Source organism: Eleginops maclovinus, chromosome 5 (genome assembly GCF_036324505.1).
Source record: "Eleginops maclovinus isolate JMC-PN-2008 ecotype Puerto Natales chromosome 5, JC_Emac_rtc_rv5, whole genome shotgun sequence".
Lineage (NCBI taxonomy): Eukaryota > Metazoa > Chordata > Actinopteri > Perciformes > Eleginopidae > Eleginops > Eleginops maclovinus.
In genome coordinates, this window is record NC_086353.1 from 7484111 (window position 1) to 7507694 (window position 23584).

At 40.9% G+C, this 23584-nt stretch overlaps 1 protein-coding gene across 1 annotated transcript in view; it reads left to right on the forward strand.

The window, feature by feature from the left end:
* Window positions 1-23584, forward strand: part of tll1 (tolloid-like 1) — a 40384-nt gene that overhangs the window by 12982 nt on the left and 3818 nt on the right. Inside the window, 18 exon segments of the mRNA XM_063884723.1 lie at window positions 1220-1342; window positions 1531-1611; window positions 2317-2352; window positions 2355-2489; window positions 2590-2707; window positions 4663-4841; window positions 6165-6270; window positions 6983-7107; window positions 8503-8618; window positions 8876-8978; window positions 9566-9682; window positions 9923-10068; window positions 10482-10677; window positions 10783-10908; window positions 12183-12343; window positions 12421-12601; window positions 17876-18001; window positions 21336-21463. Of these exon segments, the coding sequence (XP_063740793.1) occupies window positions 1220-1342; window positions 1531-1611; window positions 2317-2352; window positions 2355-2489; window positions 2590-2707; window positions 4663-4841; window positions 6165-6270; window positions 6983-7107; window positions 8503-8618; window positions 8876-8978; window positions 9566-9682; window positions 9923-10068; window positions 10482-10677; window positions 10783-10908; window positions 12183-12343; window positions 12421-12601; window positions 17876-18001; window positions 21336-21463 (2303 nt within the window).

The window sequence follows — 23584 nt, forward strand, 5'->3', positions numbered from 1 at the left end:
GCGGTGCAAGTCTTAACGGGGTCAAAACAGTCTGTGCTAGAACTGAACTTAAGTGCAAATAAATCCGAGCTATAACGGCTTTAAAAATAAAACATGGCGTCATTCAGACTGTTGTTAACCGGATCTGATTTATTTCGAGTCCCGTGATTTTAATTCCCATACCTTGAAGAAAAGTGGTCCATGTACACTACTGTACTTATTTTAAGTACTTGCACAGTGTCTGCACATTCAAACCTGGAAGCTGCCATAGTATAACTACAGTCTAATTTGACGGCCGTTCAGTAACTCGGCAGGAAAGCCAGTGCTGCTCTTTCACTTTACTTGCCCTGATTTATCCTGAGTCACTTTCTCTTCATCAACCTCTTCTCCTGGTTTCCTTCTTCTTCAAAACATGAGGATGAGTTATATGGAAGCTCTTGTTCCAGCATCAGACATGCAAGTAACATGTGTTAGACAAATACAAGCTGTAAACCCTACTGGGGATGGCTCACTCTGGACAAATACTACTTTTGTGTAAGTCTTATTTCCTAATCAATACAACTAAGCCAAAATGAGACTACTTGATAAACACTAACTTTGTTCAGGTGGAAAAACTATTTTTCGCAAGAATATTAAAATGAAGGTGTGATTTTATACCAATTGTGGCTGCAGCACCACAATAACGTTTATTGATTTTGATAACATTGTTAGTTATTGTTCAGACCTACTTCCCACAACGCCTCCACTTCAAGATCCTTCTCCTCACCCACAAAGCTCTCCATCACCAGGCCCCCTCCTACCTCACAGACCTGCTTCGACAGCACACTCCTTCCCGCAGCCTCCGCTCGCCAGACTCAAACCTTCTCTCACTTCCTCCCAGGACCAAACTCAGGACCTGGGGGGACAGAGCCTTCGATGTCGCTTCCCCCTCCCTCTGGAACTCACTCCCCAAAAACATCCATGACTGCCCCGATGTTTAAATCCTAGATCAAAACTCACCTTTTCAAAACTGCTTTTAATCTGTAAATGAATGTTGTGTTTTAAATATATTAAGTGTGTTGTATGAATTATGTTTTGATGAACTGTATGTCTGTTAAGCGCTCTATAAATAAAATGTATTATTATTATTACTTCTTATATTGACAAATATTATTTTTAGACATGTCCTTCACATGTGATGATGATAAAGTGTTATCCTGCTGTTTGTGATTATAACAGATTGTTCTCCCTTAACTTCCAGCTGCATTCTGGGGAGACATCGCTTTAGACGAGGAGGACCTGCGTATGTTCCAGATCGACAGGACGATAGACCTCACACAGCACACACACATTCACACACACTCCCGGCAGGGCCACACGTCTGGTAAGTGGACTCAACATCTCACTCTCACTCAATAATCATCCTTTAATCCTCTCTCATGCTTCCTCTGAATCTCTCCCTGATTACCCATCGTAGACTAAAGCCGCTCCAATGGGAAGAGGACAGAGGCTACCCGAGGATATCAGCGTTTATTGTGCATTGTTTTGATTCTTTGCTGCTGTGTGTGTCAGGTGGCCTGGAGGAACATGACATTTCTAAGAAGAAAGGATCTTTATATCTACTGCTGGAGAGAATACGCAGGTTTGGCTTTGGTAAGGACTGTAAACTCAACTACTCCCTCTAATGATGGTGGGTTTTCATGTTTTAGCCAATAAACTACAAATCCAAAACCATTACCTTACTTGCCATAATGACATGCTAGCTCTGCTGTGAAGCCACTGGTTTCCATTATTATTATTCAGTGTGAAAACTGACTGAAAGCTTTGAATGATCCTCTCAAAAAAAGCAATTTAAAGGAAGTTTCAATACACTACCAAGAAGATTTCTGGTTGCCTCTTGCCACTGTAATCATGTCATTTTTGACAAAAGGGGTAATGAAGTTTCACTGTTATAAAACATTTAATCACGTTTCAAGTGTCTACAAGTTGATGATTAAATTAAGGGACTTTATTTGATCAGTACTGCGCAGAAAGTTGTTTCTTCTTCTGCATATCTGCTTCATTTAAGGATGGAGGATAGATACATATTTTTAAATGTATCTGCTGCACAATCACATCCAGATTGTTTGGGAGTTTTTAGTGTTTGATTAAACAGTATGATTGCTGAGCCACATCTATATCTGTCTGAGTTTTATTACCCTCTGAGCTGAGAACAAACTCTGAAAGGTCACGTATAATAAGACCCAGTGCAATCCAATAATCCCACAGTGCATTTATAAAATAGCATTGATAATAATGGACCGGTCATTTATTCAGTTTACATATCAAGATCTTGTTTCTTTCCCCTTGCTCTGTTAGACTATCTTCCAAAGAACTTCAGCAAAGTAGCGGCCAATCGAAGAGCCAAACCGGGAAAGTTGGGAAAATTGGAAAGGTTGTGAAGAGCCGTATTCCTCGAGCAGCCACATCCCGTGCTGAGAGGATATGGCCTGGAGGAGTCATTCCCTACGTCATAGGAGGAAACTTCACTGGTAAGCACCTGAACTCGACTGCTGCCTGTATGCCTCAACTATGAAATACACACCGATGTGTGATTGTGTGAAAGTAGGATGTGAAATGTGTGTGTTTCAGGTAGTCAGAGGGCCATGTTTAAGCAGGCCATGCGTCACTGGGAGAAACAGACGTGCGTAACTTTCATTGAGAAAACGGATGAGGAAAGCTACATCGTGTTCACCTACAGACCCTGCGGGTGAGTTTGGTGAAAGTCTTTGTGTATGTGTGTGATTGTGTGTGAATGTGTATGAGTGTGCACCTAGAGTTCAGTAGTGACCTTGTCACAGCGAGAGACAATACGGTCGCTCAACAATGGCTCCACTTTCCTTCCTGTCCTGCTGCTGTTTCCCCATCCCACCAATCACGCTGCTCACTCTAAGTTTTTGTACGTTTGTGCAGTTTTTTTGTTCATACGCTGCAGAAGAGCATTGTTCTGTCGAGTGGCAGCACGATGGGGTCAGAGTGTGTTTGTACAGTGGTGGCTCTTCACTGACTGGCTGAGAGGTTTCAGATGTTAGGGTTTATCTCGACACACTGTCCTTGTGCAGACGGATGAAAGAATAAGACATGTAGGATGGAAATAAGTGGATAAATGAACAAGTTGACCGGCGGTAAATGTACACACAGAAAATCTGAATCTGATTTATACTGCAAAACAACATTCTCTATTATTTTATACTACTGTCGGTAAAATCCTTCTGGATATTCACTGCTTGTTGTACAGAAGAACCAACTTGAAGACTTGAGTTATGTGTGATTGTTGCAGAATTCTGCGCTCTTCAGGATTCAGACATATTTGATATGGAAAAAATTATATTTTGACTATAAGTGAACAAGGCTGGTATCCAACATCTGTACTGTTCTGCTCGTGACAAGAAGCAAGTGTTTGCTAAGTGTCAGTAGCACAAAACATTAATATTTATACTGTATAAGAATTGTTAATTGCCAAAATCTTGCCCTTACTGTCTTGCCACGTTTCTAGACTTATTTTCTTACCCTCCTTCTAATGGAACGGAAAGGGTTTTGAACAAACTAATCTTTTGGTTTCTCAAGTATTATGCCCAGAAAACAACATGCAAACTTAATTATTGTTTCTATTGCAACTGTAACAATAATAGTTAGGCAAAACAGTGTCCAATAAACTGTACGCTGTTTCTTTGCACTCAATATAATATTAATAATGTTTCAGAAAATGCTAGTTGTATGATGTTTACTTTAAGATTGTCTTGTTTAGTGTAGCGCCTCGTATACTTTCTTTATGAAGATATATTGTATTTTAATTAAAGAATGGAGGAGCCTGCAGAAGTTAATTTTGAAATATATTTAAGCGTAAATGCCATTTAAATGAGTGAAAGATCAGCGTGTGTACAGATGATGCCAGTTTTCTCGTGCTCTGTGATTGGCTGGCTGCATCAGAGATTAGACACTTTAATCTGATGTATAAATACCCTGCAGCTTGGATGTGTGACAGAAACAGGCCGACACTGGGAGAGAAAAGAAGAAATATAAATTGTATGTTTAATACAAGAAGCACAGCACATATCATGTGGAACCTGTCGTGGGTCAAGTGCGGGTACTAAAGCTGCAAATGCTGGAGGAAAATACTCTTTCCAGTGACTCCTGATCCTTACCCTGCAATCAGCTCGCTGGATAACTTTAATCAGATTTGTTAGCCTGGCACAGATGTCTCGGTTAACCAGAGAAATGTGTGTGTGTGTGTGTGTGTGTGTGTGTGTGTGTGTGTGTGTGTGTGTGTGTGTGTGTGTGTGTGTGTGTGTGTGTGTGTGTGTGTGTGTTCTGTTAGCAGAGATATGTGCTATCACAGCTTATTTTTCCCATTTGGTTATGAAACCACAGCGTTGTATGTAAATAAATCCGGATTCTTTCCCTGCGGTGGACGTAGTATGGGGCAGGAAATCCTGGAAAGACTGTGTGAATCTGTGTGTGTGAGTGAGTGTGTAAGTGCGTGAGTGCGTGCGTGCGTGTGTGTGTGTGTGTGTGTGTGTGTGTGTGTGTGTGTGTGTGTGTGTGTGTGTGTGTGTGTGTGTGTGTGTTAAAACAGCACTGATGAAGCTTTTTTCCACTGCCAAATGTGTAGTAAATATCATCCGCCTATCTCCCTGCTATCAACTTCCTACTAATCCTTATTAGGTGTTGTTCCTATGTGGGTCGTCGTGGCAACGGGCCCCAGGCTATCTCCATAGGCAAGAACTGTGACAAGTTTGGCATCGTGGTGCACGAACTGGGCCACGTCATTGGCTTCTGGCACGAGCACACGCGGCCCGACCGTGACGATCACGTGACCATCATTCGCGATAATATACAACCAGGTGAGACGCATTACCCACGATGCACCTGGGTCTCTGTTAAGGAGACGATAGGGTCATTCGTTACATTTTTCTACATGATTTGGACATCACAGCTGCATTTGAATTGTAACTTGTTGTTTTGCGAAAAGGACCGGATGCACCGTGCTTCGTGTTTGTAACAAAACTCTTATTTACGCTTATTTTCGAAGCCTATCCCCTTTTTAAAAAAAGTTAATATAGGAAGGAAATACATACAGATAAAGCACTTTCACAAATACAAGCGCAACTTGAAAAGCTTTCAGAGAGCGCAGTCCTCTTCCAAGGCCAATAGCCATAAAGGGCTCTTCAGGTGGTCCGATTTCCAGCGTTAGGAATTCTGTCTTTCATCAGCCTTTACTCGTAATGTAGACACATCATGGACTCTGAAAAGAACTGCTGTATTGTATTCCTCAGAGTGTACAAACAACACGTAGATATTTGTTACAGAATTATTGTTCACACTTAACGATGGGTTCTTGGTCATTCCTTCTAGTTTTGGGAAACTAATTTTACCAATTACTCTGGCACCATCTGACCGCAGCACTAATGTCCTCTCTCACAATGTGCAGACATTATTAATGTATCCGCCCTGTGATCAGATCTGCTCCAAAATGAAATGACTTCATCCTTGGCCCACGCTACACCCCTTTTCAACAAGTTTTATGACAACCCGGCCAACAGTTTCTCCTTAATCCTGCAGACAGACAAACAGACTTACCAAAAGGAAAACAAAACCTCATTCCAGGAGGTTAAGATACTTTCACAAATACAGAGACAAAACACACATGTGTCAGCAGGGGTATTAGGGGTGAAACAGTTTCATCTTCCTTTTAGGCATTACTTAATGAAAAACATTTGTGCTGCATTATCAGAGAATCTGTTTAGCGTGATACAGGTTTCTAAGAGGAGTTATATGAGGGGGTTTATGGACAAGGCTTGTGTCATAGCTGTGTGAGTGTGAATAAGCCCTATATTGGCCGTGAAGTCACCTTGACCCTCCGGACAGTCTGTTTTCCTCCCACACACTCCTCTCAACCCGACATTGTCAGAAAGGTGTTAAATCAAATGACAGACCTGACCCAACAAATCCAAGCTCTCCACTGCTCTGCTCAATTGGACTTCAAGTATTTTTTTAATGCAGTAATCTTGATGCACCTAATCATTTAGTTTTTACTCTGTGTGTTCTGTACAGCTTATTCTTATGTTTGTGTTCATGGTTTCACTCTTGGATGTGAGATAAAACTAAAATGTTCTGACGCTGCTGTGCTTTGCGTGTGTGCAAATGTGTGCATGTGTGGTTCGCAGGCCAGGAGTATAACTTCCTCAAGATGGAGCCAGGGGAGGTCAACTCTCTCGGGGAGCCATATGATTTTGATAGCATCATGCACTACGCCAGGAACACCTTCTCACGGTAACTAGCACACACTCTGCTCTCATGACCTGTGTTGAATTTACTGTTTATATACACAAGCTACAAAACAAAGAAGACTTCAAACCTGAAAACCTTGTTTTGTAATGTTGATTTGAATGTTTTTCTATGTTGATGTTGTTTAGTGGAGCTGATAGTTAAAACTATCCCTGACCAACTTTTAAAAGTGCATAAAGAAAGACCGCAACTATTTATTACCCTGGGCACATAGTAAACAAATACCCACAAGCGTATGTCCAATTCAGAGTTGAAGAGTTTCTTCATTTATTTTGACCTTGTTATTCGTTTTGTATGTCTTATAAAACAAATAAAAAGGGATTTCTTTGCCAATTTAAAAATAATCTGTATATATGTTTAAAAAAATTGGTTTTCGAAGAATAATAAATACTATTAAAAACACTTGAACAGCTGCAGAAATCCCGGCAAAACACGGAAAATGGTCCTCATAAATTCATGTGTGCTGCTATCCTAATTCTCCTGACCAACCACACTTTTCCTGAAACCCTTCCTGGGCGGTCATGCCTCTTGGGTTAGACCCCACTGTGTTGTTTTTTCTCAAACATGTGGGATCAGCCAGATATTTGTCACACAACACTGAACACAGCAGTGATTTGGTGAATAATTTTACATCATAAGTTATGATGTTTCAAAGAAATATGAATGTGTGTTGAAATCTCTCGTTTCCCTCCTGAAGGGGGATGTTCCTGGACACCATCCTTCCATCCAGAGATGAAAACGGGGTCCGGCCTGCTATTGGCCAGCGCACCAGACTCAGTAAAGGAGACATTGCACAGGCAAGGAAGCTGTATAGATGTCCAGGTACTGACATATTTACTATGAGACAGTGTGGGTGTGGGTGTGTGTGTGTGTGATCCAGCCAGAAAAATAAGGAGGACTTTTGTTTATCTGCTAGTATCTTTGGCGTAACGAATGTGCCCGCCTTTGCGTTTTCCAAGTCACAAAGGCGAAGTTAAGTAATTTGTTTTTCCATGTGACGCCATCTCCCTTTTTTTGGGTCTCACAGACATAATCACTCTTAGTTGCGCACACAGCCGTGCTGTTCGGGGCGTCCCTCTGGTCCCTGTTGCGCGGTACTTACGTGATCTGGATATGCTCTCAAGCGGAGCTGTTTGGTAATGTTGCGAAATGTGTGATCGCAAACGTGCTGCCATCACTTTTTGGCCAGCACAAATATCCCCAGGACAGGTTCACGCTTCAGGTCATCATGTGTCCTCTGTCTAGGAAAAACAGATTGAGTAATATTTGTCAGCATTCTGGTCTATTGCATTCACCAAAACCCCTGTTTTACTATTATTTTTGTTCAATTTGATAACATTGTTCTGGGAAAATACCATTCATCCGATGATATGCTACTATTGCATTTATTTTTTGTGTTAATTTTGTTAATTCCACATATATTTCAGGATATATTGTTCTACTAATTTTGATACACAAGCAAGAACAACACTGAATTTGCGTGTCCTAGCTGGAAATATACAACTTCAACCTTATAAGGTCATATTTGAGTGATATCATATTCACTGACAGATGAACAGAGCCCTAGGGCATTGTGGGGGAAGATAGCATGCATGATGGGATAGGAGTGGCACATTTGGCTAACCTCCTTTTTGAGAGGGAGTGATGGCGTAAACTCCGAAGGAAAAAGGAAGACAGCACATTGTCTGAGAAATTTCCGTAAAATTCCAGTCCAGCTGGAAATCATTTTTATTTGTTGTGTTTTTGTGATTAAAATAAAGTCAGTTTTGATCACTTACAGTAAAGTACTTTATTCTGATCAACGGTTTAATGGCTGCGGTTAGACCTCACGATTGTGCTGAATACACACAGGAAAACAAACACTCGTACTGCTGTCTCCAAAACTAGTTGGTTTTGCAAGGTAATTTTAATCCTTTACAGTTTTCCAAATCAGGAAAACCCCCTCTAAAAGTTTCCATATGGACGGATCAGATATTATAGAATGAAGATGTTGTTTTGGACAAAGTAATCTGTTGTGTATTTATTTTGGTTAATTGGCAGTAAACATTTGAGAATAATAATAGATATGAGAGCCATGTGTTCTTTAGTGATGTCCCAATCACAAGCATCGGTACACAGATGCAAGTATTACGCAGAGCAGGACTCACCACAAAAATGTAACTCTATCTGTGTGTGTGTGTGTGTGTGTGTGTGTGTATGTGTGTTTGTGATTTGCAGCATGTGGAGAGACACTCCAAGAGTCAACGGGTAATTTCTCATCCCCTGGTTACCCAAACGGATACCCTTCATACACACACTGCGTCTGGAGAATATCTGTTACACCAGGAGAAAAGGTGCACACACACACACACACACACACACACACACACACACACACACACACACACACACACACACACACTGACACACACAAGGTAGCAACCTGCAGTGCAGTGAATGTGCGTGCACTAACAGTAAGAGCCTTCTGACAGGATGAAGATATATTGATTATATCCTCACACACTACAGGTACCTGCCTCCCTCCCCCCTCTCTTCATCTGGCCTCTGAGGTTCAGACGTCTGTATTAAACATTTACTTTTGCTCCTTCAGATTGTCCTTAACTTTACCACCATGGATCTGTATAAGAGCAGTCTGTGTTGGTACGACTACATTGAGGTTCGGGACGGATACTGGAGGAAAGCTCCGCTGCTCGGTAAGATCAGGGGACAGTCAGCCAGAAAGGCACCGGCCACTCTTTAGTAAACTGGCTGTTGTTGTTAGCACACATTCTTTAGCTTATTAATCATTTTACTCATATGATTTAGAATGCATTACTTTGGCAAATTTTACGTCCAGCTTCCACACTACTTTGAAGTTTTAAATCCCTGAATCTGAGAATTTTTTCCAACGCTGCTGACACTGACGCTGTTTTAGTTTGATACTCCAGGATTGCGTTGTTCGATTCCTCATTGTGTCATATTAGTCACTACAAATCTTGCCTTGATTTGTCACGGCTCGATCGAATAACCCTTTTCCAGACTAAAACAAACCACATCAGCTTTAGCCACCCGTGCTTAAAATCCAGCATTGATAACAAACTATAAACATGGCTGATCTTTTAAATGATTATTTTGTACCACAACGGTTCAGATAGACCATAGGACTCCATAGAAAATGTTTCATGTTTGTGTTATCAGGTTTTTCTCATCACTTTTCATTGCCTGTATTTCATCAAAAACTATTGGCCGACACAAGTTGTGTTTCATACAGGGTTTGTTTTTATATGTGTGTTTTTAACAGGCAGGTTTTGCGGGGACAAAGTTCCTGAAGTCCTGATCTCCACTGACAGCAGGATGTGGATTGAGTTTCGTAGCAGCAGCAACTGGGTGGGAAAAGGCTTCGCTGCCATCTATGAAGGTATCGCTTCTACCATAGAGAAAACAATATTCACATCAATAAATAAATATGTTTGTATACACAGATTGTAACCTCGCTGCACCCAATGAAAGAAAGCCTGGTTTTAAGTTTGATGTTTGACTTTGAGAAGTCTTCTTGCTTAATTTGTTCTTCCTCACATGTTTCAGGTGTTGTTGGTCTGTGCAATTCATGCTAATTTGTCCCATCTGTTTGTCTCTGTGTCTTTGTCTCTTTGTACAGCGATATGCGGAGGGGAAATCACCAAGGACTCAGGACAGATTCAGTCTCCCAACTATCCTGATGACTACAGACCATCCAAAGAGTGTGTGTGGAGGATCACTGTGTCTGAGGGATACAACGTCGGACTCAGCTTCCAGGCCTTTGAGGTGAGTCACTCCGTATCGGCGTGTGTGTTCTTCCTTCCCCTTTGCATGTGTGTGCCCAGGAATGTCTGGGTCAGATTTCACGCTCGTATAGCTCCTGGGAAGTTAATAATGTTAGTCCTGCATGTGTTTTGTGTGTGTATGTGTGTAGGATTGGTTTTGCACTGTAAAAATGTCAGGGTGTTAAATGACTCAAGATGTCCCCATCCTGACTTCACTCTTGTAAGGTGAAAGTTTAACGTAACATATAATCGCTTCAGTCTCAGACACTTCTCTTGGCTTTAACGGCACATATAATGTCTTATAAAAAGATGGAAGTTTAACTGAAATGTTTGCTGTAATATGTGATAATGACAGGATGGATGTTGATATTCACTGTGGTTTTGTATCTGCAATGTGCCTGAATGTTTTTGTAGATCGAGAGGCACGACAGCTGTGCCTACGACTACCTGGAGGTCCGAGACGGCCCTCTGGAGACGAGCCCTCTGATTGGTCGATTCTGTGGCTACGACAAACCCGAGGACGTGCGTTCCACCTCACACACACTTTGGATGAAGTTTGTCTCAGACGGAACAGTGAACAAGGCCGGCTTTGCTGCTAACTTTTTCAAAGGTGTGTGTGTCAGCTGATTATGTTTTCTAAAATATATCGTGACACAAAGCCTTTTTGTTGTGTGTGGAAATAAATGTGCGCTGACGTGTCTGACGTGTTTTTCAGAGGAGGATGAGTGTGCCAAGCCAGACAATGGTGGATGTGAACAGAGGTGTGTAAACACTCTCGGCAGCTTCAAGTGTGCCTGTGACCCGGGCTATGAACTAGCTCCTGACAAGAAGAGCTGCGAAGGTAACAGAGTGTGTGTGTGTGTGTGTGTGTGTGTGTGTGTGTGTGTGTGTGTGTGTGTGTGTGTGTGTGTGTGTGTGTGTGTGTGTGTGTGTGTGTGTGTGTGTGTGTGTGTGTGTGTGTGTGTGTGTGTGTGTGTGTGTGTGTGTGTGTGTGTGTGTGTGTGTGTGAGAGAGAATAATTCATGTTTGTATGTGCATTCCTTTGGATGCTGCTGTTTTTTTCTGTAGGATATGAGTCTACCTCATTAGAAAACAAAACATCCCAGCGGCCTCCATCAACAGGAAAAAACATCTTTTGGACACAAAGCCACATGTCTCTCAGCTCCAATGCCAACAATTCTGTGAATGTCCTTTAATTGCACAAAGTAGATTGAGTTCCCATAATTTCCCACATACTGAAACAACTGAACAGACCACTTCTGAAGCAGGGAGAGAATATGCCAGGCTGGTGAAATATCGGAAGTGTGGTTTTGCTATATTCTTTGAAGAGCAGAATTGAATCAGGATCCCCAGTGAATTAGTGTGTGGGAAAATCCTGAAGATGCTGGAAAACATTTAATTAAAAAAAAATATATACATATATATATATCATCTTTTCCATAGTCTGTATATACACAAGTCACATTTGGGCTAATTTCACTATGACCAAATAAAAAATGATCAGCAACAGCTCAAATAAATAAGGTCAAGTACAATGGTAATAAATATGTTCAGAAAAATTAACGGAGAATAGCAAGAAAGTGAGTTGTGGTGAACTTTCAGTTATTATATTGTCTGGTTAGGTCACGTAACCTAAACAACATCAACAGTAATGTATTTCCACTCACACATTTCACTTTTCATTCAAGCGCATTAAGATAAATCTAGTGACCCTGTGCGAAATACTCCCATTGGCGTAATCAGTCGAAGCCGAATCTGCGTCATTGAATGCATCACATATCTCCACAAAACCAACAACGTCATCTTGCTTTGTTTCTTTATATGTTTGGTAAATTATGAATTTTCTTGAATCGAAATGATTCACAATGATTCACGACTGAACAAGCATGGTGTTGAAATTGTAGATAAACAAATTGAGGCCTTGACCTGAGTCACCCTCCCATGCTAATGCACGAGACGGTCTTTCAGGGGAACCCCACCAGCTTGTAAAATAAACAGCTCAGAACCTATTTCTCAATGCAGTACTGTCCTTGTGGCTTGTAAAACATGCCAACAGATATATAATATCCTAGGCATGTGTGTGGGTCTGTGTCTGAATTGTTTGTGTGTTTCCAGCGGCGTGCGGCGGTCTCCTCTCTAAGCTGAACGGCACCATCAGCACTCCTGGTTGGCCTAAAGAGTATCCGCCCAACAAGAACTGTGTGTGGCAGGTGGTCGCTCCCACTCAGTACCGCATCTCCATGCAGTTTGAGGCCTTTGAGTTGGAGGGAAATGAGGTGAGTGTTTGTGTGTGTTGTCTTTTAATGGGCAAACTTGTTGATGTGTGTTATAAGCGCCCTATTTGTGTGTTAAGGTGTGTAAATACGACTATGTAGAGGTGCGCAGCGGCCTTTCATCTGACTCTAAGCTGCACGGTAAATACTGCGGCACTGAGGTTCCTGAAGTCATCACCTCTCAATATAACAACATGAGGATTGAGTTCAAATCTGACAACACCGTCTCCAAGAAAGGTTTCAAGGCTCACTTCTTCTCAGGTAAGACACGTGTGTTACACCTGTGTGTGTGTGTGTGTGTTCTTGTCTCAGTGGGTGGGAAGAGCATTTTTAGTTTTTGTTTGGATAGTGCAAAAGAAGACATGTATTATTCTGTGTGAAACTGGCTCACCTTATACGACAAATATAATAGCTAACCGGGTGCTTTGCTAACCCCCTAAACCTTACAGTAGCATTATAATTGGATGAATCTGCAACCCCCCCCCCCCAAACAAGTTTTAAATGTAAATTGCAAACATTATGTTAATACTTTGTAATTGATTTGATTGTGTAAGTATTTGTACCTATGATATACAATTCATACTGACTTCTAGTGCTGCACAATGTACTGTTTTTACCTCTTCTTCGCCAAAAACACATAGAGAAAAGAATACAATATTGGGATTTTTAGTGGAAAGCAATTACAGTAGTAAATCACATAATATAATGCAACTATCATTGTTGGGTTTTTTTTATAATTGGTGCCTTTCACTTTCAGTTAAATTCTCAATTTGTCCAAAACAAAAAATGTGCAATGCTATTGAGTACATTTCAACATCTTCTTATTTATTGCATTAATAACCTTACTGTCTATTTTTCTCATATTGTGCATCCCATGTGACTCTATTGTGGTTTATCGCTTGAGTTTAGTCAAGTAAAACCCCTAGTTGGATCACTCGCATGGTTAAACATCAAAAGCAGTGAAGCTGGTGAAAGATGGAATACAAACCAAAATCTACAGCCCTGATTCTTTTGCCTCTTGCCGCCTTCCACTGAGTGTTGTTTGTTTGTTGTAAAACTTTTTTATTTGTGTTAATATCCATGTGTTTGCACACCCCTCTGTTTTATTGTCTGTGTGTTGTGCTGTGTCCTGCTCCTCCACACACCCACCCTGCCCTCTCTCCCTCAGACAGGCTGGCTCTGTGTCGTATGATTGTGTTTGAGTCATGCAAGGACATAAAGCGCCGCCGCTCTCCCCACCCGCGGCCTTATCAACAAGCTGGCAACCTCATCAAAGGTCAGAGGTAACATGACCTCACAATCGGACTCTCTGATTGGCTCTGGTCTACCATGTGACGGGGGAATGGAGTGATCCCATTTTAACGTGGATCATCGTTTCACTCCATTCTCCTCCAGAGGGAAACATGTGCTCTGTCCAAATTCCATGCTACAAATTAGTATTACTGACAGTATTTATTCAACACAATAATAACATTTAGGGAATTTCAGCAAATAAATAATATCCTTATTCAAATGGATATGGGCCATATGAAGATTCAGTGCAATTAGAAAATAAAATAAAACGTTTATTGAAGTTGTGTTTTTTTATATTTGCCATAATGAATTATATTTTTATCAAACAGTTCCCCTGTTATTATTTGCATTAGGCAGTAAAAGAAAATAATAAATGTACTAAAGGAAATAGATCAAACTTCAAGCTACAGTACAGTTTATTGTCATGGCGTGTTAGACAACTTTCCACTTTTAGTTTTAGTTTGAAATTAAATTGAATTTAGTTAATTTAATTCCTTTCTGTTGTGTAATCGGACAAAAAGGTCTATGAGCACCACAACCTAAAATCAAATTATCAAAGTAATTATATAAATTATTATTTAATACTGTTACTTTTGAAGCATGCGCAGTGCACCCTGGAAACCCACAAAGACTTAGCTCGTAGTTATGGAATTGGGACACAGCTATGATTCCTCAGTAAAAAAACACAACAAATATTCCCTACTCGCCGCTCCTGGGATGAATTTGTTGGATGTTAACATTAGATAATAACAATTATAGGAAGTTGTCCTGAAGCAAAGATCCAAATTTCTCTTTTATTACTCTAACATGTACAGGGAGTAAAAGGGAAAAGTTGAAACTGCTCCAACAGGCAACTTCAATTTAACATTTCCCTCTTCGTCAGAAGAACTAAAGCTGTCAACTGGATGAGCTCGTCAAAATTAAACTCCCTGCAGAACACCTGGAAGTTAAAGCACTCAGTGGTGCGCAGCTCCACAGAGGAAATACTATGATTGTGTGTGTGTGTGTGTGTGTGTGTGTGTGTGTGTGTGTGTGTGTGTGTGTGTGTGTGTGTGTGTGTGTGTGTGTGTGTGTGTGTGTGTGTGTGTGTGTGTGTGTGTGTGTGTGTGTGTGTGTGTGTGTGAGTGTGTGTGTGTGTGTGTTTGTGATAAAAGCTGCTGTGTGAGTGGCTCTTCTATTGTCAGAAGCTGTTAGTTGGCAAGGATCCATCAGCTTTAGGGAGGTCCCTTTGGCCTCCCACACATCTAATCTATTTGAGTTCGAGTGTGTGTGTGTGTGTGTGTGTGTGTGTGTGTGTGTGTGTGTGTGTGTGTGTGTGTGTGTGTGTGTGTGCGCACGCATGAATGTGGACATTGTGTATTTGACCTGAAGAAAGCTAAAATGATCATCCATGGCAAAGTTAGGGTGAGAATGAGCCCACAATAACACCATTAAACCACATCACATACACACACACACACGCACGCACACACACGCACACGCACACGCACACGCACACACACACACACACACACGCACACACACACAGAAGTGTAAGATTTAGTAGTTTCATTAAAAGCAGATCTAGTTTGATTCACAAGCTCTTGAGTTGAGGTGAGACTCTGCGTCTGTGTCTAATCTCAGATCTCTTTATAGGAATCTGTCTCTCACTCACCATCACAAACACACTCTGCTCTGTCTCCCACACTCTCCCTACCACATGCTCTGTCTTCCTGTGCGGTCAACTGAAAATTCCCACCTCTCTGTTTCTGTCTCTGACACTAGCACAGACCCACACAGAGCAAGTCTTTCCCATGATCTTCCGGTGCTCAGCTTCACTAAAAAGGGCTTTGTCATCACCCAGTCACAGTGACGAGAAGCCATGTGGGGAAAGGAAGCCATAAATTAAAGGATGAGGGAAGGAAAATTAGCGAAAAACCGGAACAAAAAACCCCCTCCGTTGGTTTCTTTCAGTTTTGGTTTAAAGGCTACAAATATTTAAACATTTGAATCTCTTAACGAGCAGCTGCTTGCCACTTATTATTAACTCAAACATCGGTAAAGTTTACAGACAACTTTATTCCCAGTTCTTGTGGAAGTTAAATCTCTAAAGATACCAAATATGTCAAGCTGAATTTGGGGGAAATGTTTATAAAAACATCTGACATGAAATCTGGAAATAATAAATTAGGTCTTTATGTTTCAACATATATTATAATATTACTTGAATGTTATTATTTCACTCACTGTCAACATCATAACACTTTAATAGTCATGTCAATATGTGTGAAATAACATTAAAGCTACTTACAGCTATAAGGGAAATAAGAATATTTGGTTTCCTGCTGAGAATGATAAAGTAAATAAAAGTCTTCAGCAAACATAAATTGTTAGCTTAGCTTAGCACAGACTAAAAACAGAAGGTCCCGAGTGGAGGACCCGTGTTTCGAATCCGTCTCTAAAGCTTTTGACGCATGTCATACCACTGTCTCTACAATAAAGGCACTGGTTGACCAAAGTAAAAATAAAAAACAAGCATCTGAAAAGCTCTGTAATAAAAACATATTTCTTGCTTAATCCATGCAATTACTGCAGCATAAAACAAAGTCCCACAAAGATTGAAGTTGTCTTGCTACCAACTTTACTGTATCAACAACAACAACAACAACAACAACAACAACCCTTAATTAGGATTTTACTAAGCAAAAAATATGAACATATTCAATAATTTAATTCTAGTTGGTTTTATGCAACTGTTCCATAAACAGCAGTAAGGCCTCATTGAACTTTCAAGAAAACCAGATTTTCTTGTTTATATGCAAATATGGAGCAAACTGCCCCAAAACCGACTCAATTTATTCATGGAATCTACATTTAGGCGTCACCCTGACAACTTAATGTCCCACATATCCTACCATGTACCGTGTTAGCGAACAACACAACACAAATCCCAGAGAAGTAGGTCTCAAGAATCTTTCCAAATTCATATAATGAGGTTCTCAGTATGACGATAGAAGGAGACGTGTCGACAGGAGCTCTCAGCACATTTTTACAGTTCTCTGCGGTCAGCTGAGTTAACATCAGACTGAACAGAGGCAGGCGGCCCAGGAGAGAACAGCTGATATGAAAGCAGCTGTTCCGGTAAGAGACTTTCAGAGACAAGGCGTGAGTCTGAACACAGAGCAACCACGAGCATGAACCCCAGGAGCAGCAGAAAGAAAGTTTTACAGGCTAACAGAAACACACTTACTCTCACTAACTAGCTTAACCCTTTGTGTTTGTAGTCGTTTCTCGTTTTCTTAACTTCTGTTACTGCTTTTTGTCATTTTTTGTAGGGCTGCCCCCTATCAGTTGATTGGTTGGTAATGTTTATGTCCTGTAGTCCATTACTAGTTTTTTAAGGCTTCCTTTCATGAAGGAAACTTATGAGCAAATCTCTGGAAAACAACTCATCTATTTTACAGCAATAACTTCCTTTCCTCTAACCTTTTTTTGGAAATCTTTACAGAGGCACCGACACAAAGTAGTATTCTACAGGATCGGCTTCCACACAGCGGGTTGTAATAAAGAGTGGATGTTTCCTGATTGTGGTTTTTTAAAACATAATCCAACAAAAGAATAAACAGTTGCTTATAGCATCGAAGTAGTGTTTGATTAGTGCAGTTATCAATCAGTAAGTTAGCTGGGCATGCTAACGTTGGCGTCAAAAGTACGGTTTCAACCATTCACATTTTGCTGTTTGTTCTGGAATTTTTTGGGGGACAAAATCTTGACAGGCCTGCAGTGCCAAGTGAAGCTGTTTTGGGGAGGGGTTAACCTGTCAAACCATCTCTTCTGGCTTATTATCTCCTAACGCCCTGTAATAAAAACTTTAACTTGACAGGTCAGTATCTGCAGTCTCACAGTTGTTGTGACTTATCATGTTTGCCTAGCATGATTGTTGAATATGTACTGTATGTTCATGTTTCTCACTATTTGCCACTTTCTCTTACAGTTACTCTCCCTTTTTCGATGACCTTAATTTCCTAGTTTGATTTGATTGTTCTTCTTGAAAAATCCCTCTTTGTTTCTTCACATCTGCTTCTTCAATGCTATCTATTCACTCCTTTTCTTATCTTTTTTTAAAAACTCTCCTCCCCTTCCTCAAGGTCTCATCTTTCCGCTCCTCTCCCCTGCTTGACCTCTTGCTTCCCTCCACACCTTCTTTTTTTTTCTTTTTTCTGTTTCCACACGAGTGATGTGTTGCATGTTTATCTCTCACAGACAAAGATGAGTGCAGCAAGGACAACGGGGGCTGCCAGCACGAGTGCATCAACACAGTGGGCTCGTACGTTTGTCAGTGTCGCCACGGCTTTGTACTGCATGAGAACAAACATGACTGTAAGGAAGGTGGGTTTCACGTGCACTCACATCAGCACACACAGTGGCATAAAAGCATGGGAGTGCACATGCACGTGCCACCACATTCACACAAGCATGTGCTCCTTCACAAGAACAGTCTGCGTCCGGCTTACAGCCCGTACTCTGTTTATCCTCATCAGAGTCCTCATGACAACAGACTGGACGTTTCCATTTGAAGACAGTGTTTTCTTTACATGCTTCCTAGAGCTGATGGTTTCAAGCTTAAGATGTGGAGATTTTTTACGTATTGTTACAAATATGACAACTGAAATAGTGAAAAGGGGATGACTTCGACTTGAGGTGTGTGAAACTTGATTGACTTGAAATTTGAAAACCTTACAGTCTGGTATAATCCTTGAGAAACACCAATCAATAATAAAAACGCAGTGTCAGGCAGGTTTAGCATCGCACGTAGAGTAATTGATAACTATAATTCTATTATTGTTGAATATTAAAACTGCATTCATCTTCAATTAGAATTTTCTATTCTTACTTGTGACTGGCTCTGAAAGACTTGAGTTTCTTTAAGTACATTAAAACATTTTCATTGACTGTGTTGCTTTTCTTGGACAAAACTTCAGACGTTACACTATTCAATTATAGATTTTTAAGTTATTTTGTAGGTAATCAAAGATGCTTAACTTAATTTATCTCATGAGACTTATAGTCACAGAAGCTGTGTCTGCTGTGATGTGTGTTTGTGTTTTTGTGTGAGGGACACACAAAGAGGGAAGAAGGTGTTCCTTTGAGTGAAAACATTATTTATTAAACGCTTTTAGCACAGTCCCCTGTGCACACACATACACACAACTGTTGAATTGTCATATTGTATTCAACTCTTTGAAGTTGAACTTTTGAACATGTACGCACACACCCCATCAACACACACGTACACAACTCTCTAAAGGCTCCCTGTGCTGCTCATAAAAACACTCATGTTTCAAACATCTGGGAGCTTGAAAGCTTCACATGTAGCGCCGTCTTCCTGTGTGAGTATGTGTGTGTGTTCATGTGTGCATTAAACCAGCTTGACCCAGTAACCCTGTAAATCCATATTCCCATCATATAGCTTGTGTGTGTGTGTGTGTGTGTGTGTGTGTGTGTGTGTGTGTGTGTGTGTGTGTGTGTGTGTGTGTGTGTGTGTGTGTGTGTGTGTGTGTGTGTGTGTGTGTGGTATTACATACACACACTATGAGCGTGTGAAAGTTTAAACAAGGGGAAATGTACATTTGGATAATGTGACATGTACTGTTAACATGTTGGATAAATGCAAACATCACTTAGACGTGATAAGGGTCTCCTGCCAGAACTGTGTGACACTATGAGAGCAGTGGGAAATAAAAACCTAAACTTATCTTTTTCCTTACAGGAAGACATCTGTAAAACTTGAAACTGTTGGGTTATTTACTTTATTACTGGTTATATTTTGATGGGGTGGCATTGGGAGATATTACATTTCCTGTTGCAGACAATAAGTGAAACTGAAAAGATAGTTTGTTATGTCACCTAACAGGAATACAGAGCCTAATGTTATTAGCTAGATTTCTTCACGGTGTGAGGGTTTGTGTAATAATAATGTGTGTGGAATATGACGTCTGTATTTAATATTATGTTTGACTCTTCTTTACATTTATACATTGTTATGTTAATTCATCCATCTCATTGTGTACATGGGTTCAGTTTGTCTGACTCTTAATAAAGACTGTCGCTCTGGAATACATCCTGTTGTCCTTTGCATGCCTCCTGTCTCCTATCACCCCTATTAAGCCACTCATTTAGAAAGGCACGATGAGTAGGATATTCCTAAAAACATGTACAGACTAACACAAACAGAGTCTGTTCTGTCTGTTCTCTGCCTGCATTTTCTCTTTTATTCTCATTCTCTCGTGGGAGTGTTTCTGGGCGGCAACCTCGATTAAAAACGTATCGACCAGCTGCCAGAACATAAGCATCCAGAGGAGGTGCCGAGGTAACACGCCAAGCAGACGAAGCTCATTCCAAAGCGAGAGTGAATCTTCTGATTGGCTTTTACCTTCTTGGGCACCCTAAACCTGAGTGAGGACTGAAGATAAATACTGCTCATTCTGTCTTAAATTACCATGACACACAGTATCCACGTTTGGCAAGTCACAACACAGTAGGATTAGAAGCGCTGTTGAGGACAAATGGGTAAAAAATTGACTTTTGGCCTAACTGTGGTTTCTTTTTATTGTATGTTATATGTACAATAGAACATTTAAGGAGCAAACCTCAAATAGGCATGTAAGTAAATCAATACAAAATGAACTTCTAGGAAACTTTCTGGATGCAGATCCCTATAGCTATTTTTACCCAGAGACTGTAGGACTTAAGACTTGATCGGAAAAACTATACGCTGACTTGGACTTGCCGGAAAGATGCAGCACAGAATTAACAGAATGCACCATTTGAGTCCCAAAGCTGTTTTTATTTATTGTTTTGCAGAAGGGTATTTGTTGCATTGGATGTTCAGTGTTTATTGATATAGTTTTAATGGGCTGAGATGAAGGTGACTGTGATTCATATCCTTTTCTAATGAAACATCTAGTGATCGCTCATACAACATATAGCAGCATCTGAATTCTTTATGTTCCTCATCTATATCTGTCTTCATTCTATTTGTCACTCATTTCTGAAATCATCCTGAATGGACCCTGAATCTTAAAATGGTTTGATTGAAATGGTGAATCTTGTAACTGTGGCCGGCAAGAAACAGCAAGAAACTGAATTCAGAGCTCAATAATTCATGTCCCACTCCTACACATCATTTGCTTTTGAGAAACCATTACCTGATCATCGAATCACAAAGGGTTTAGATTTAAATAACAGTGTTTACAATGAGTTCTCTGTTTTTGTAGGAATGGTTAAAAAGTGTGAATGTAAATCAATTAGCAAACAAACCCAATTTTCTATGCTTTTATGCTATTGGATGATTTAAATTCCAAGGTTCAGTCACATCAAGAACATTAATAGTAATTTCACCCCTAAAATGTGTATGTAATGAATGACTTTTACCACTGAAAGAGGTTTTTTATGAGTCCTACTCCATCCATGCTCAGTACACAAGGCTCACTGTAGCAGTGTTTGTTTAAAGCATGCGTGCGTGCTTCCATGTGAAATTCACACTGAGCTTGTCATCAGGATGTGTTTCTTTGAAATCTTTTCTCTCTCATTTGGTTCTCTCGTTTCTCCTCTTCCTGTTCCCTTTCCATTTCCTCTGACCTTTTCCTGTGCAGCCATGATTTTAACTTCCTCTTTATGTGTGTGCTTGCGTGTCTGTGTGTTTGTGGATGTGTGTGTTCAGCTGAGTGTGAGCATAAGATCCACAGCCCCAGCGGGACCCTGAGCAGCCCGAACTGGCCGGACAAGTATCCCAGCCGTAAGGAGTGTACCTGGGACATCACCGCCACGCCGGGACACCGAGTCAAGATAGTGAGTGATCTGAAATCAAGTGGATTGTGAAGCTTCTTAACCCCTTTTCCTTGAGCATTACTGGCCCTCTTCCCTTCCTCATAAATACGCATTATTCTGTCTGTGGGGTCCTATCTCATGGTAAACCCTGCAGGCTGCCCCCCCCCCCCCCCCCCCTTCTCCCTCTATGATCTCTCTTTCCCATGTTCCACTTATGAAACCCAAATGTGAACAGGGGAGAAAGTGCACGTTTGTATATTCGGGCTAACCGCAAGCGTGTGCTCATGCGTTAGAAAGAGGCCTTGGGCCGTGGCCATCTGTGTCCTTGTGGCTTTCTGTGCGTGTGTGTCTGTGTGTTTTTGTGTGTGCATTTAGCTGCATGCACACACAAATGCATGTAAGCATGTTTGTCTCAATCTATCTGATTGTGATTTGTAGGAACAAAGACGGAGAGTTAGAGAGGAAATTATCTGAGAGAAGGATAGCTTTGGAATGGAATTTTGTCCTGACTCAGTTGATTCCCAGAAGATTCTTAACACCTTTTGCAGAAGTTGATTTGAGTGTATCGACACACACACGGAGTCTAACCTTGACCCTTAAACAAAATCAACCATCAAACAGGCCTTTGACAATCAGACAAAATTGTGAAACACTTTTATGCTTCATACCATCACGAACACTGCAGATAAACAGTTGCGATGCTGGCTGCATTATTCACACACTTATCTGCATATTCTGTACCTGTGGCATTATAACACACATCTGAGAGGGATCAGGGTCATGTATATCCCACACTGACGTGTCCTCCTCGGTAACATCGTTAAACACTTATAAGGACATGAAAACAAGCAGTGATATAAAGCGCATTACTTTCCTTGCAAAGATTCAGCCAGTACTGTTGCCATTTGTTTAAAGACAGCTGCTGAGCTAACTTCGAAGTCATGTGCTTAATTGCATCTTGCCAATATGTAACAATGATTTAATTAGATGCATTCAAGCAAAACGTTCATAGGAGCAGAAAAACACGTGTAGTTAAAACCATTAACGATTGTTTTTGATAATGATTTATATTTCTGATTCTTTGATTAAATATATGGTCTGCAATATATCATGAAATAGCAGCCGCATGCTGATGTTGCTGCATGCATGTTGTAAAAAATCAGCCGTCCTTTAGTGTTTATCTCGGACAATCATCAAAAAAGCACATTGAGTACTTTTTGGCACCCCATTTAAATGTGTGACAACATTTATTTTACACACTAATACACACAAATATGAAATGTGTTGTTGTGTGTGTGGTGAGATTAGCAGGGCTGCTCTGTATGAGCGCGTCATGACATCACAGCGTGAGATATTTAAAACCAGAAATCTGAGTGTAGACATGAAATGAAGGTCATTCAGTTATTGCTCAAACACACACACACACACACACACACACACACACACACACACACACACACACACACACACACACACACACACACACACACACACACACACACACACACACACACACACCCTAAACTCTCTTGGGAGAAGTAAACAGATCCACAAACCAATATCTCACAGTCAGAAACATCTGGAAGCCATCACGACCCTACAATCAAACACGTCCCCTCTTGGTAATGACATCCGCACATCGGCCCACCTTCGCTCTCTTCCCTCTTTCCGCCTGGCCGGTAAAATCAGTGCGATGCGGTGTTTGTGGTGGCGTGACAGAGCACGGTTCAGAAAACAACCAGAAAAGTGTGTGTGTGTGTGTGTGTGTGTGTGTGTGTGTGTGTGTGTGTGTGTGTGTGTGTGTGTGTGTGTGTGTGTGTGTGTGTGTGTGTGTGTGTGTGTGTGTGTGTGTGTGTGTGTGTGTGTGTGTGGGAGAGAGACGCCTGCAAGGTGTTATGAGTCAGCTCACGGTGACTTGATTAGATTAGGAGTCGTGACACTGTGTACATGCATGTCAGTGTGTAAGCAATGTGTTGGCAAAGAAGCGGGCGTTCTTGTTCTGCAGATTTATATTAAAGAATATAAAATGCAAAGATTTTAATTCTGGTTTGAAAGAGTTTTACAGATGTGTAACGGTGACGTAGCCTTCTCTGCATCCCTACCAACAAAGTCTCATTTAGGAACTTTTAGGTACTTTATGAC